General features: G+C 30.5%; 1 protein-coding gene across 4 annotated transcripts in view; it reads right to left on the bottom strand.

The window, feature by feature from the left end:
• Window positions 1–4,260: 4,260 nt before the first annotated feature.
• The window catches only part of LOC111052056 (myosuppressin), a 182,484-nt gene continuing 170,842 nt past the window's right edge, over window positions 4,261–15,902 (bottom strand). For 3 of the 4 annotated variants that reach the window (XM_039433603.1, XM_039433601.1, XM_039433602.1), the window contains exons 2-3: window positions 12,023–12,310; window positions 4,261–6,518 (exon numbers count right to left, since the gene is read on the bottom strand). In XM_039433603.1, coding sequence (XP_039289537.1) covers window positions 6,430–6,518; window positions 12,023–12,281 — 348 coding nt within the window. In that variant the 5' untranslated portion in view covers window positions 12,282–12,310 and the 3' untranslated portion in view covers window positions 4,261–6,429. Of the gene's footprint in view, window positions 6,519–12,022; window positions 12,311–14,934; window positions 14,987–15,902 lie in introns of those variants that run through there. The other variant, XM_039433600.1, reaches the window with a different exon arrangement.

Genomic DNA, 15,902 nt, shown 5'->3' on the forward strand with positions numbered 1-15,902 from the left:
TGTTCCAGTATGTGTGTGTGTGTGTGTGTGTGTGTGTGTGTGTGTGTTGTGTGTGTGTGTGTGTGTGTGTGTGTGTGTGTGTGTGTGTTGTGTGTGTGTGGTGTGTGTTGTGTGTGTGTATGAGTGTATGTGCGATGTGCGTCTGTGTACATGATATCTCACTTCACAATTAACGGACTGACTTGAAATTTGGAACTTAAGATCCTTACAATATAATGATCCGACACGAACAATTTCAATCAAATGCAATTCAAGATGCCGGCTAAAATTGCAAAAATGTTGTCAAAAACAGGGGTTTTCGCAATTTTATCGAAAACGGCTCCAACGATTTTGATCAAATTCATACCTAGAAAAGTCATTGATAAGCTCTACCATCTGCCATAAGTCCCATATCTGTAAAAATTTCAGGAGCTCTGCTCCATCAATGCAGATAGAATCCCAATTATCAGGCTTCAGATACAATTGATACAAAAAAAAATCAAGTGGAGTAGATTGAGCATGAAAATCTCTACAATTAATGTTCAGTAACATTTTCACCTAAAATTGAAAATAAGCTTAAAATTCGAGAAAATGTGATTATTCAATTGCAAATTATTGTTGATTCTATCAAATCATTCACTATGAAGAGATAGCAGACCTCATGTGTGTCTCCAGCGTTATTACCCTTTCACCAGCTGGCTCAAATCACTGAATAGTAGACTTGAGATGCACGGGAACACTAGCGTCAGGTGATCAATTTTCATAACGGCAAGGAAAGTTGTGTAAGTACGCCACACCAGATTTTTATATATAGAGATTGTAAGTTTATTTATTGAATAATATTTTATTCGTTGTTGGTTTTCCATCTTGTTTTCACTGTGATTATTACTATCGTATTTCATAAAACTTTGAAGTGAAAAAACACTCGAATTCTTTGATGTGGCGACGTCCGTTTCGTGCTGGAATTGCAAATTTTCAAGCCAAACAGAATACTTTATCAAATATTCAATAGTTCAACTCGGGTCTTCTAGAGAAATCTTTGATAACTAATAGTTCTGTGAACAGTAGACCTCACGCAGTATTCTCATCCACAAGTACCTGATGTCAACTGTTTTAAATGTTAACAAATTCAGTTCACGTTTGAATTTGTATTCCATATGATATAATTCATCCAGTTCCGTGATGATCTTTCTATCTGATGAGAATTAATTTTTTAGAATCAAAAATATCATAATTTATTTCTCCAGCATTATTTAGTTCATTTGTTTATTTTTATTCACCAATCAAATTAGTTTTTTCGAATGTCAGAATATTGATAATGATGGTGACGCATAATATATAATACCATGACTGCAAAACAAAATATTGGAACCAAAGACCTTAAAGCTGCGATTAGACCAAATTTATTTAATAAAATAATGTTAATAACTCAATCCTTATAGATTATATTAGATTAAACATAACTTATCATACACATGATGAACATGTTTGTCAACTTCCGTTCAATTCAATCTAATAGAATCTATAAGGATCAAGTTATAACCATTCTGTTAATAACTTTGGTGTAAACCCAGCTTAAAGATGCATACCTCTTTAATGTCTTTGATTGAAACTATAGAGCTTAGAGCTTGTTCACATGACAGCGACTTACGCTCGGTTGTCGCGCGGCTCGATTTGCCAGTCTCGTACACATGACAGCGATTCATGAGCGATTTGCCCTCGGTTAAGTCTGAGATTACAACCGCCACGATTCGCCGGCGACTAGCGTAAATCGCTGTCATGCGAACAGGCTCTTATACAAATACAGTAATAGACTGGCTTCTCCACACATCTGTATAATCACTTGTCAGCTGATTTATGATGAATAATTCTATAGTCTGATTTTTACTCTATTATTGGCGTATGAAGGAGGCTCCTTTTTCCTTCTATATTATCCTTGAAATGTAAAATTTCCAAAAACCTTCTATATACGTCGACGCGCAATTTAAAAAGGAACATACCTGTCAAATTTCATGAAAATCTATTACCGCGTTTCGCCGTAAATGCGCAACATATAATCATATAAACATATAAACATAACATTTAAACATTTAAACATTTAAACATTTAAACATTTAAACATTTAAACATTTGAACATTTAAACATTAAAACATTTGAACATTTAACATTTAAACATTTAAACATTTGAACATTTAACATTTAAACATTTAAACATTAAACATTTAAACATTTGAACATTTAACATTTAAACATTTAAACATTTAAACATTTAAACATTTGAACATTTAAACATTTAAACATTTAAACATTTAAACATTTGAACATTTAAACATTTAAACATTTAAACATTTAAACATTTAAACATTTAAACATTTAAACATTTAAACATTTAAACATTTAAACATTTAAACTTTAAACATTTAAACATTAAACATTTAAAGATTTAAACATTTAAACATTTAAACATTTAAACATTTAAACATTTAAACATTTAAACATTTAAACATTTTTAAACATTTAAACATTTACATTTAAACATTTTAAACACATTTAAACATTTAAACATTTTTAACATTTAAACATTTAAACATTTAAACTTTAAACATTTAACATTTAAACATTTAACATTTTTAAACATTCAAACATTTAAACATTTAAACATTTAAACATTTAAACATTTAAACATTAAACATTTAAACATTTAAACATTTAAACATTTAAACATTTAAACATTTAAACATTTAAACATTTAAACATTTAAACATTTTTAACATTTAAACATTTAAACATTTAAACATTTAAACATTTAAACATTTAAACATTAAACATTTAAACATTTAACATTTAAACATTTAACATTTAAACATTTAAACATTTAAACATTTAAACATTTAAACATTTAAACATTTAAACATTTAAACATTTAACATTTAAACATTAAACATTTAAACATTTAAACATTTAAACATTTAAACATTTAACATTTAAACATTTTTATACATTTAAACATTAAACATTTAAACATTTAAACATTTAAACATTTAAACATTTAAACATTTAACATTAAACATTTAAACATTTAAACATTTAAACATTTAAACATTTAAAATTTAAACATTTAAACATTTAAACATTTAAACATTTAAACATTTAAACATTTAAACATTTAAACATTTAACATTTAAACATTTAAACATTTAAACATTTAAACATTTAAACATTTAAACATTAAACATTTAAACATTTAAACATTTAAACATTTAAACATTTAAACATTTAAACATTTAAACATTTAAACATTTAAACATTTAAACATTTAAACATTTAAACATTTAAACATTTAAACATTTAAACATTTAAACATTTAAACATTTAAACATTTAAACATGTAAACATTTAAACATTAACATTTAAACATTTAAACAATTAAACATTTAAACATTTAAACATTTAAACATTTAAACATTTAAACATTTAAACATTTAAACACTTAAACACTTAAACATTTAAACATTTAAACATCAAGAGAAATGCCAAACCGTCGACTTGAATCTTAGACCTTACTTCGTTTGGTCAAAAAACGGCAGATTATCTATTACTTGGTAATTTATCAATTGATATAATGTTTGAGCCCTAATAAAAATGCAAATCCTGTACACTTAACAGTTTTCCAACTATTCCTGAGCTGTTATGATTATAATATTGACAATTATTGCAGAATATAAATATGTTTTCAAATAATGTTGATTTTTCTACTCATTTTCCACCTTTATTCATCAATGAGCAATGTGACTTGATTTTTTGTCAGTTCTACATAAATCTATATAATATATTATATTGTTTTTCTGAGACCAATCTATTTGAAGTGAAGGAAAAAGCGAAAGCTTATGAACATAAGTCGAAGTGTAGCATGAAGTACACACACATTTTTACTATTCGATCAATGTTTGTTTCCATTACGATCTGCTTGGTAATAATCACTTTTGAACAATTAAATTACATCAGATATCTGATTGCTATGTCGTAATTCAATGATTAAACACATTTTTACTAAACGCTGGTGTCTTCTATTATGGTATTCTCTTCTATCCATATAAGCTCTGCTTGTAAACTATGTTTCAAGAATATATATTTTCCATCTAATAATTTTAAAATGATCTTATTAGTCTTCAAACAAGGAAATTTATATCATTTTTCATTGTGTTATCCACTGAAATTGAATGAGATACCTAGGTAAAATACAGATAGAAATTATGTAGAGGTGTAATGAAAAAAGAATATCATGCTTAACAAATATATAATACTTTATTCTTCATACATCTCAAGTATAATAAATTAGACAACTCAAACTGTAATTATGAATTTAAGTTCGAAAACTGTAAATTAAACATTGAAGTCATTCTAAATTACACTATTGATAGATATTGACTTTTTACAAGTCCATAATAACAAGGAAGTGTGAGAATATAATAACAAGAAGTAATATTAGTTCATCTTACATTAGAAATCTATATTAGAGTAGTTGGAAAAAATCAAGCCAATGCATTTTCACAGCATGAACCGACCCTTGCTCATATATCAATACTACTCATCAAACCATCATTTGGAAATATTCATGGCCAATTTTATAAATTGATCTGAATAAAATGCGTTGCTTATTATGTTAATGAATGCTCTAGTAACCTGAAGGTAACTATTCCTTTATAATTATAAATTGATTAAGTTCAATAGAATCAATTTACAATCTTATTCATCTCGCATAACCAAAGATAATAGTTATATAATATTTCATGGGAATAATGAAGACATAGTTTTACTGCGAAGAACTAGCAACGCAATTTTAACATAATATAAGGTACTACTATTTTTTGGGAAGATAAAATACATTGATACTCTCTATCATCAAATCTACAGATTCCATAATGATAATACTGTTTGTCAATTGAATAAAATGACTAGAAATTGACAAAAATAACTGAAATCTATAGATTAAAATAGAGAAAAAAATATTTGAAATGATTAATATTTTGCTGTGAAAGAGATTATTAGTACAATGAAAAATGTTCGTTTTTCATCTTGTTCAATGCGAAAATTGACTGAGAGATCAAATTTTCTCATAGAACGTTAGCTAAAGTCTTTGGAATAATGAGGTACAGTATTTTATGAATTAACACATCTTAATGGAGGATTAAACAGTTGAAGAAAATCAACTATTGTTGAAGAAATAAAAATTACTATTGAATTTGTTGACCAGTATTCAAATTACCTCAATAATTATGGTATTCTGAATCCTTATAAGGATTTGTAAATTCAAAATAATATATGTACAGCGAAGGAGCATACACTCCATCTGATGAGAATGTTATAATAATATTATCAAGCTCACTTTGTCAAATCTAAATGATTTCCATCACAGAAAATTCAGTTGAATTGAGAATAATATTATTTTTATGAATAGGCTACATTGTCATTAAAAAATGATTCTCGTGAAATAGCATTACATTTTCTCTTGAAACAGTTTACTAAATTCTTGATCGTTCACAGCCAATCTTGATGTAGGTACATTACTGAAATGGATGAAATTAACCAACTTAAAGCAAATCACAAAAATATTGATTTCAACTTAAACCTTCTATGAAACAAGAATCCACTTTTCAAGATTCCAGTGATTTTTTGTTATACTACTTGTGGTTTATTCTGGTTTGAATCTAGATTGATATAAATGTGATACCCACTGCATTGCACATATCAATGTACTTACATTATATTTTACAATTTCTCAATAATTAAGAGTAAGAATTGAAAAATAGAGCTCCAGTGTTCATGATAGCATTGTTAGCAGCTCAAGTTGCAAAACTGTGTATCATGAGCAATTGGGCTATATTCTTATCCATTTTTGTTTATTCATCTCTAACAAATTATGGACACCCAATAAGGATTGAATGAAGGAAAAATTTACATTCTTTTTGTGAAAAATATATGGGAAATTGTAATAATTGTATGTAATGAGTGATAATAAAAGAATGTGATTGCCTGATTATTGTGAGATACAGTAGGATACAATTTCGTTTAAGGTTTCAGATCCTTAAGGGTCTCATTTCAATCACAGAACATAATTATTTTATCTGATTTTCTGAGTCATGGGGTCGGTACCATCCCGTTAAATATTTGACTAATGATGTTTCGAACATTCATTAATTATTATTGAAAAAGAAAAATGACCTAGATCATTAAGAGTTGTGTGAACTGAATCATTTCTTAGTTGAGCTGTGTTGACACGAGATTTACAGAATTATTGATGAATCGTCTTCAACATTCATTCATTCGAAACTAAATTGCGGTGATAAAAAGGAAGAATGCTCAAGATGATTGAAGAGTCTGTCAACAAATAATAATAAATAATAGCAGAAAGAGTGAAGCGGGTCTTGTGAGGGCGAGTGGAGCGCCCTCTAACGACGTCTTCCGAACCTCAGGAACACGTGATCGACATCCTGCCTCTTTACTCCGTTTTCCATTAGCGGCGAGTTATCACGCATCACTGAAAAAATTACAAAAAATCTCATCAGCTCCAGCAAAATTTAAAAATAAATTATCAGATTCAGTAAAATTTTGAAATTCGTGATGATAGGTGGATTTTTAATTTTCATTTATAGTATTCATGGTAAAAAATATATTCTTGTTATTTCACACATCATTGGGTTAGGCATGTGGGCTAACATTAATTAAAAGAATAATATTGGAGAGATTTGAAATGTTGTCAAAAATCCACTTCATTTTGATAAAAATTATTATTTCACATAAGCGTGAAAGTTTTCACTTCCCATCTGTAACTTACAGCTGATGCTGTGTGAGTATACACAAACGCATGCTCCTGTGAAAAATAATATTTTTTATTGAAATAAAGTGGATTTTTTGACAATATCTCAAGTCTCTTCAATTTATCATGGAAAAGTTTCACAACATCAATATTCACTCTACAAACTTAATCAAAGGTTCAAAAGAATAGAAATCGCTATCAGATTTGATAGAAGTTTTCCAATAGTGGTGAATTGTTAGGCATGATTAGAAAACAAGTGAAATATTATTCTTATAAGATTTGATGGAATAATCAGGTGATTATAAAATAGAATGAAGCAGGTGATGCTTGCAATAATATTGTAACTATATTATTGTGGATATACACAGTACTTCTTTTATTTAAAAATTGAGTTTTAAATAATGAATCATTGATCATTTCTCATAGTTTTTTCTCGTCATTCAACAGAGTATAAGTTGAGCATATTATTGCTATTTTATACATGAGGAGTGAATTTTCAACACTAAAAGAAGTTATTTCCTCATCAAATTTAATATGAATTTAAATTATAATATATTTTTTGTTGATTTTTGATAAGTAATTTCCAATTTTCATTCAGGTTAAACATGATTTTGTTATTTCACACATCAATGTAAGTTTAACATTAAATAGGTTTAATCATTTTTTGTTGATAAAATAGATGTAGGTTAGTTGATCTATCAACAACTTCTAGCTCTGAATCCCTTATTGTATGAGTATCATGATATACAATATTATTCTCCACTTATTCAAATTTCTTTTAATTTCATTGATAGTTATGCATTTATTCTCATCCATTCCTTCATCGATACGATTATCATAATTTAGATTCCATGTATTCTATGAACAATGACATTTTTCAATAGTCACTTTCAGTTTTTATTTTAACTCGCTTCCTTGATTCATTTGTTTGTTGTTTGTATGTAAGTCATGATCAAAGGTTAAGAGTGGATCAAGAGTTTTGATTTGAATATTCAGGTCGAATGAAAACTATAAAATAGTTGATTTTTATTTATCTATGCCTGCTTCTCTTAAGATTATTCTAGTCACAGTAATTTGAAAATCAATTGTTGTATGATATAGATTAAACATTAACCTATCATAAGCTGCGTTTACACCAAATTTATTAACAGAATGTTAATAAATCAATCCTTATAGATTCTATTAGATTGAACATAACTCATCATACACATGATAAACATATGAGTTTGTCGAGTTCCGTTCAATCTATTAGAAATCTATAGGGATTAAATTATTTACATTATTTTGTTAATAACTTTGGAGTAAACGCAGCTTAAGAGAGGATCAAGAGTTTGGATTGAATATTCAGGTCAGATGACAACTATTAAATAGTTGATTATATTTATATTCTTATCTATCTATGTCTGCTTCTCTTGAAATTATTTTAGTCACTGTAATTTGAAAACTATGATATAGATTGAACATTCACCTATTATAGAATAAAAACACAACAAATGCATTCTAATCACACATATTCCCACTCGATGAAGAATTACAATTTTATAATTATTATTATTTAACGAAAATCCCAAATAAATGCTGCAAATCACCCCGAAGACCTCTGCTACTGCAGACATTGACAACAGGGTTAACAGCTAGATGGAAATTCGATGAAAACTACTATCCAAGGCTAATGGGAATTTCCATCTAGCTGTTAACCCTGTTGTCAATGTCTGCAGTAGCAGACGTCTTCGGAGTGATTTGCAGCATTTATTTGGGATTTTCGTTAAATAATAATTATATATTAATTAGCATTTGAATAAATGCATTCTCTATTTAATTCCATCTGTGAATTACAATTTTGCTAGATGGTTATATTGTTCTCTAGTTCTCAATCATGAGTACAGAATGATGATAGAATAAATTATTTTTTCAATCGATTACACTCATTCCACTGTACCACAGTACATTTTTCATTATTCATGAAGAATATTCAAAATAGAATAATTGACATCCAATACATTCATAATCGACGTCCAAATCAAATTAGTAGGCTACCGGTTCTAGAATTTACTACTGAACAAATTCATGACACCTTTCAATGCTGTGTAAATCTACCGTACCTACAAAAAAAAAAAGCGTTTGACAAATTTTAATTGTTGCTGTTACTAAGAAATACTGTTGCAAAGTAATGAAAGAGGATGCTAGATGCATGATGTGTTAAATGTGATGGAAACTCGTTTGTTTGAAGAGTTTTTCAAACTGTTTAGGTGAAGCATTCTGATTGTTTGTAATTATCCAATTAAAAAACAAATTTCAGCTTCAAATTATCACACGAGCTTGATGAGTGCAGTAGCGTGTGGGTTTGACTTGATGAACAATTATATGCAGCCCAATGGCTATGGTTAATGTGACAACTGCTTTAATTATCATTTTACTCGTTTAGTTTAGAGTATTAACATTAATAGAATGCGTAAAGACAGATACAGCGTGAAAATAGCGATTCTTCATGTGGTTGTATGTAGGGTCCTATTACTCAGCAGAGAATAGAAACGATATATAAAAGTTATTTGAATATCTAGAGTGAAAAGTGCTGATTTTCTCCCTGAGGGAAAAGTTTGAAGCCCGAGGCAAAGAGAGGGCAACAATATTGTCCTGAGGGAGGAAAAACATTTTTCACTCGTGATATACACAACATTTTTCCTCCACCTACATTTTTATAAAAACTGCAAATAAAATAATTTTCAAAAACGTACGTGACCAAACAATGTGTTACAACATAATCTAAAAAGTAAACAGAAATAGCTGGCTTGTAATCACAGTTCTCCTCCGACAGCACTACCTGTCGGCAAAAGTTGTAACAACAATGGTAGACACAACTACAGCTATGATGAAGTTCCCGTTTCAATTAATTTGATTAGTTAATAAGGAATATTCGTTGGCTGGTATTTTGAATAGCATGGAATATAAAAAAATATTTATACATTTTTTTAGTATAGTGATATGAAGTTTGTAATAATTTTAGCATACAAACATATATTTCATATGTTGATCAAATCTGGTTCAGGTATTGAATTTAGTTGGCTCTATGACTGACTACTCTATATGTTTCCTCATCTGAGCTTAGACCTTCTAACCTATTACAATGTGAGTTTTTAAAATAGAGATGCTTCCCATGTTATTTAAATGGAGTCACTTTTCCTCCCTAGGGAGTTTTTCTGTTTTTTAGTACCGAGAGCGAAAAAGTGACACTTTAGTATTATGTCTCAGGGAGATAAAGTATGTACTTTAGACAGTAGGTGGAGGAAAAAACATTTGTGAGCCTGGTGAAGATTATTAAAGATATTAAGGTGAAATTAAAACGATATTGTCAGTTTCACATAATTTATTTGAGCTAAACTTAAGTTTCAATGCACTAAAGCATCAAGTTGCATTGAAACTTAAGTTTGGCTCAAATAAGTTATGAGGAATAACTTTCAATATCGTTTTTATTTCAACTTAATATGGAGAAATTCCACAATATATCTGTTCATGATGTAAACTTGATTAAAAGATAGTAGGTAGGCTAGGCCTACCAGTATTTTTCTATGTTCTAAAATATTTAATTATTTTCATGAACGATACTTATTTTTGAGGATTCTACTATATCGTCTTATCTGAGTCTAGTAATCAATTATTCATGTCCATACACCTATTGCTATTCTCTCGTACATTCTGTAGCCTAAGTATGTTACCTGTTCACAACTTGTGTTACATACACATGCTTCACAAGGGTCTAGTTGAAAACTTGACAAACTGACAACTTGACCTACTGAGATCTTGAAGAATTTAGAATAGACCTATCACCATACTTGGTAAATTAAGAATCTATATGAAAAATTTCAATTTGATCAGTTCTGTTGAGTAGTTCAAACTTGATGTGTCATTTGTGAATTTCCTATCCCGTACGTGTACGGTACCGTACAAGACAGTTGTTTCCTTTATTATATTATAGAACATTATTCTAATAATTATAAACTATAGGATCCCAACATACTCTGGTCCATGTCGTCTAGATAGGTCTAATCAAATACTGCCCATCTATTTCACTATCCATGACTAACTGCAAGTAATAATTCGTTTTGAACTATTTTGGACAACACTACAGTTTTATTTTTGAATATTAGCTAATAAAACTAGTACTCACATGTGGAGCGCTTTCGAATTTTTAAATCCATTTTCAACACTGGATTTGAAATGGATTTAAAAAATCCGAAAGCGCACTACATGTGAATACTAGTTTCAATAACTAATATTCAAAAATAGTGTCGTTGAAAATGGTTCAAAACGGCAAATACTGCCATTATAACGTAGACCTATCTTTTATTTATTTAAATATCGGGCCACCGAGCTTCGCTCGTTATTTTTATCCTATTATTTTAAGCGAGCAATTTCTGTATATCTGTTTATATTTTTATATTTCTATACCTGGTTATCTGGTTATTTATGTTCAACGGATCTCGAAAACGGCTCTAACGATTTTCACGAAATTTGGAACATAATAGGTTTATGATATAAAAATTCGATTACACTAGGTCTCATCCTTGGGAAAACTCGCTGAACGACATTAAAAGGATAATTCATCCTTGGCTGAAACAGCTGAGACTTTCATTGTCTGTGGATAGTAAAAAGTGAGCGAGTGATTCTGTGGAAAATCAAAATATCGCATCCCCAAAATTCATAAGCTGAAGTATAGCCAGCTGTAAAATATAAACACGATCATTTTAGAGAATAATAAATTGTGTTCTGTTTATCAATAAATAAAAATAACGAGCGAAGCTCGGTGCCCTGATATTTTATTGACAAACAGAAACCAATTCTCTAAAATGATCGTGTGAAATGATATTTCACAGCTGTCTATACGTCATCTTATGAATTTCGGGGATGCGATATTTTGATTTTTCACATACTCGCTCACTCTTTTCTTTTACTATCCACAGACGACGAAAGTCTCAGATGTTTCAGCCAAGGATGAATTATCCTTTTAATGTCGTTCAGCGAGTTTTCCCAAGAATTAGACCAAGTGCAATCGATTTTTTATATCATAAACCTACAATTTTCGAAATTTCGTGAAAATCGTTAAAGCCGTATTCAAGATCCGTTGAACATAAATAACCATGAATAGAAATATAAATAACCAATATATACAGAAATTGCTCGCTTAATTGAATCTAATAGGATAATTTTTATTTATAAACTCAACTCACTCTGGTAAGCAGCACCCTTGTCGTCTAGATAGGTCTCCATGGCGTTGGACAGCTCGTAGATGGTGGAGAGTGCGGCACACACTTTGCGCATGCGCAGTGGTATCTCCTCGACTATGCCGGGGGTGCATTGGGGTGGAGGCACACCGGACACCGGTGGACTGAGCAGTGCGACTAGCAGCACCGTCACAACAGCCCACAGCATCACCAGGCTACTGCCACTTCCACTTCCATTGCCACTGCCGCATGCCATCGATACCATCTCTGCTCTCTGTTGGTTGCTGGCCTCTCCTGTCAAATAAAAATCACATAAACAGTTAAACTCGATAAAAATTACATAGCTCAGTTGAATACACATAACAGTTAAAATCAATTATTGTTGAAATGAAACTTGATCTGATTTGATTTTCCTCCTTGAAATTAATAGAATCACTAATTAACTTAATAGAGAAATTGTTACATAGTACCGTAGAGAACAATAGCATATACTCTGTCCAAAGAACGATGAGCGCTGGATGACTAAGCCGACCCTCGCTCCCCCACGCGCAGGCACACACGCCCGGCCCAACTGCGCCATTGATATACTATGTATACTACGTAGTATACAGGCAGACAGACCTTCCCTTTACTCAAACACACAAAAAAAAGACTGCGCTTGTGTGTGTGAGTAGTAGGAGGGTTGGCCTAATCCTTTAAAACTCATGCCAATTTGGACAGAGTATAAGTAGATATCCCATGGTATAGGGCGTGTATGTAGCAACTTTTACTGTCATCTCAAGTTGATAGTCCACATAGTTCTTTCCCGTGAAGCTTTATGACGCTGGTAGTCTCTCCTATTGTGCCGTTCATGAACTCTTACCCGGTCAAAACAGTAAAAATCGACAATAATCGACAGTAATCGGCTTGAGATAACAGTAAAAGTTGCGACATAAACGCCCCATACCATGGGATATCTACTTAACGCTATTGTTCCTATATGATAGTAGCCCTTCTCAAAACTTTCTAATAAGAACACTTATATAAAACACATCTACTTTCGCCTTCCATGCAATTTTCAAGTTCTTACCCAAAAGAATGATTATTTTTCAGTTAACAAATTTTGTTACTGTATTTCTACAAATTTTGTTACACTATACTGTGTTTACCGGAAAATAATAATTCTTTTTGGTACAAAATATCAAGAAGATATTTAATATCTTCAAACCATTTTAAATGAAAAAACTAAGATATTGTTAAAAAAAACCACAGATCTATTAATACCTAGAAAGACCGTTTTCGGTTATTACACCATTGTCAATCTCTGATAAAGAGATTATAAATCTGATTAAGAGTTTAAATCCCTAATTAAGAATTGATCAGAGATTGACAATAGTGTAATAACCGAACCGGTCTTTCCAAGTATTAAAAAATCTGTGGTTCTTTGACAATTTCTTAGTTTTTTCATTCAATATGAATGATTACCACAATATCAACTTCTCAACTAGGTATAAAAAAAGTCTTCAAACCATCTTCTTTATCAGCTGGCTGATCCTACCATTGTTAGATGTCAAAATGAGCAAGCTGCTAGTGAAGATAATTATTTTGAAGCTATTTCCACTGTACAATAATAATAATAATTCATTCTGGAGAAAACTTGGAAACCAAATGTAGTTGTGTTTTTATGAGTGTTTAAATAAAAAAGGTTTTGAAAAAGGTTGCTATGTTATTACCTTCTTTATTCAAATCAAATGATTTTATTGACGTTCACAATTAAACATGTATTGACAGAGTCTTACAAGTAATTGTTAACAATTCAAATCTTTAAATATTTTATTAGAAATAGAATTCCATAACTTTAAATATACATAAACTAATATACACACATTTTTCCTCATAGGCTAGACTATGTGATTTCACAGAGCTTTCATGATTTTCACTTATGTTGTTTGGTTGGTTCAGTGGGGAAGATTAAGGGTGAATACAATACCGTCTTCCTGATTGAATAATTTTTGGGGGTGGGATGGAGGTTACTATCCCTCAGTCACCGGTGGGACTGGGCCTAAGCTCAAATTTATTTGTAAATGAAATCATAGATTTCTTTGTCAATGTTTAATCATAGATCTATTTGTCAATGATTAATCATTAATTTCTTAGTCAATGAATCAAAATAATATTCATTGTCAATGATTTCATTATAGATTCCTTTGTCAATGATTTATCATAGATGTCTTTGTCAATGATTTATACTAGATTCATTTGTCAATGATATATGATAGATTTCTTTGTCAATGATATATCATAGATTCCTTAGTCAATAATTTATCATAGATTTCTTAGTCAATTATTTATCGTAGATTTTTTTGTCAATGATTTATCATAGATTCATTTGATTCAATTTTCGATGAACAAATGTGTCGAAATAACACATCCAATGGGAGTCAACAAGAAAAAACAATTGATATTTCATTGAAAAAATGAAATTCCAATTTCAGGGTACAGGGAACTAACTAATTGAAGACACAGTAGGAAATGTAGTCAATGAGTAAAATAACAAAAATCAATTGTGAATCATCTCAAGTGGATTCCATGTTTTACTGCCGGTTGCACAGAAGCCGGCTAAATTTTAATCGTGATTAATACCACGAGAACCAATCAGAGAAGACGTATTATCAAAAAGGCTTTCTCTGATTGGTTCTCGTGAAATTAATCACGGTTAAAAATTAACCAATTTTTGTGCAACCATGCCAATAACTCGCATCCGATGCCCCGTGATTGCTATATGAAAGTTATACCTCAATTGAATTGAATCGAATTCAATTCAGCTGCTATATATGCTAAAGTGCGAATCATCTTGAACGTTGAACGACCAGCAATCTTCATAAATAACACCACTGCTTCTCATTCAATCAATGCTGACATTTCAAAATGAAACTCACTGCTAACTCTGACACGTGCCCGGGTTTCAAGCAGCATTGTAGAGTTGGCAACACTGTCGACACAAACTGAAACTCAATCTTCTAGATGGAGAAGCAATTGTAGCAACTTGTTACAACTGAATTTTCTTCACTTCCAAGTCAGTTTGGATCGTTCAAACAGTGACACAACTGAGTTCCGAATAGGCCTATTCTTTTCTATTGTATCTTAGCTCTACTACAGAAAACAAATACGTATCCAGTAAACATATTCATGTTCCCTTTTCGAGTTACAGTTTTGTTTTGAACTGGTGAACAGACCAGAGAGTATAAAATGTTACATTCTGGAAGAGAATACTTTATGGAAAAGAATACGTTTTGGAAGAGTATACTTTCTGGAAGATACGAGTCATGTTCTCTTTTTGAGTTACAGTTTTGTTTTGAACAGACCACAGAGTGTAAAATGATACATTCTGGAAGAGAATACTTTCTGCAGGAGAATACGTTTCGGAAGAGTATACTTTCTGGAAGAGACGAGAAGAGATTTGAGAATTTTGTCTGCCTGGACAAGGAATTCAGTTTATCGGCAATCATTTCTGCAACATCTCAATCGCAATAGTGATAATCACGTGAAACTGTCGGCATTCCTTATGAAATAAAGCGCTAATAATACTTCCTATTCAACAGTTTCTCACAATAGAAGTTGATAGTAACGAGATCTGTTCTAATGTTATCGCAACTCATCGACACCCTTCTTATAACCACATTCAACCACTAACATACTTTTAGGACACACAATAAGTTTAGGTTGACGTGTGAGGTTCTTCGAACCTTTGGATCTTTGAATCCGTCCCTTCAAAACATAAACATATAACCACATTTAGAGTGGATTAATTCCATTGAAAAACTATAACCATTATTTCTATTGATCAGGTTCTCATCCTCATCAAAAATAATATTTTTTCTGGTCGTGGATAAACAACTTCCTTGTT

Source organism: Nilaparvata lugens, chromosome 7 (genome assembly GCF_014356525.2).
Source record: "Nilaparvata lugens isolate BPH chromosome 7, ASM1435652v1, whole genome shotgun sequence".
Taxonomy (NCBI): Eukaryota; Metazoa; Arthropoda; class Insecta; order Hemiptera; family Delphacidae; genus Nilaparvata; species Nilaparvata lugens.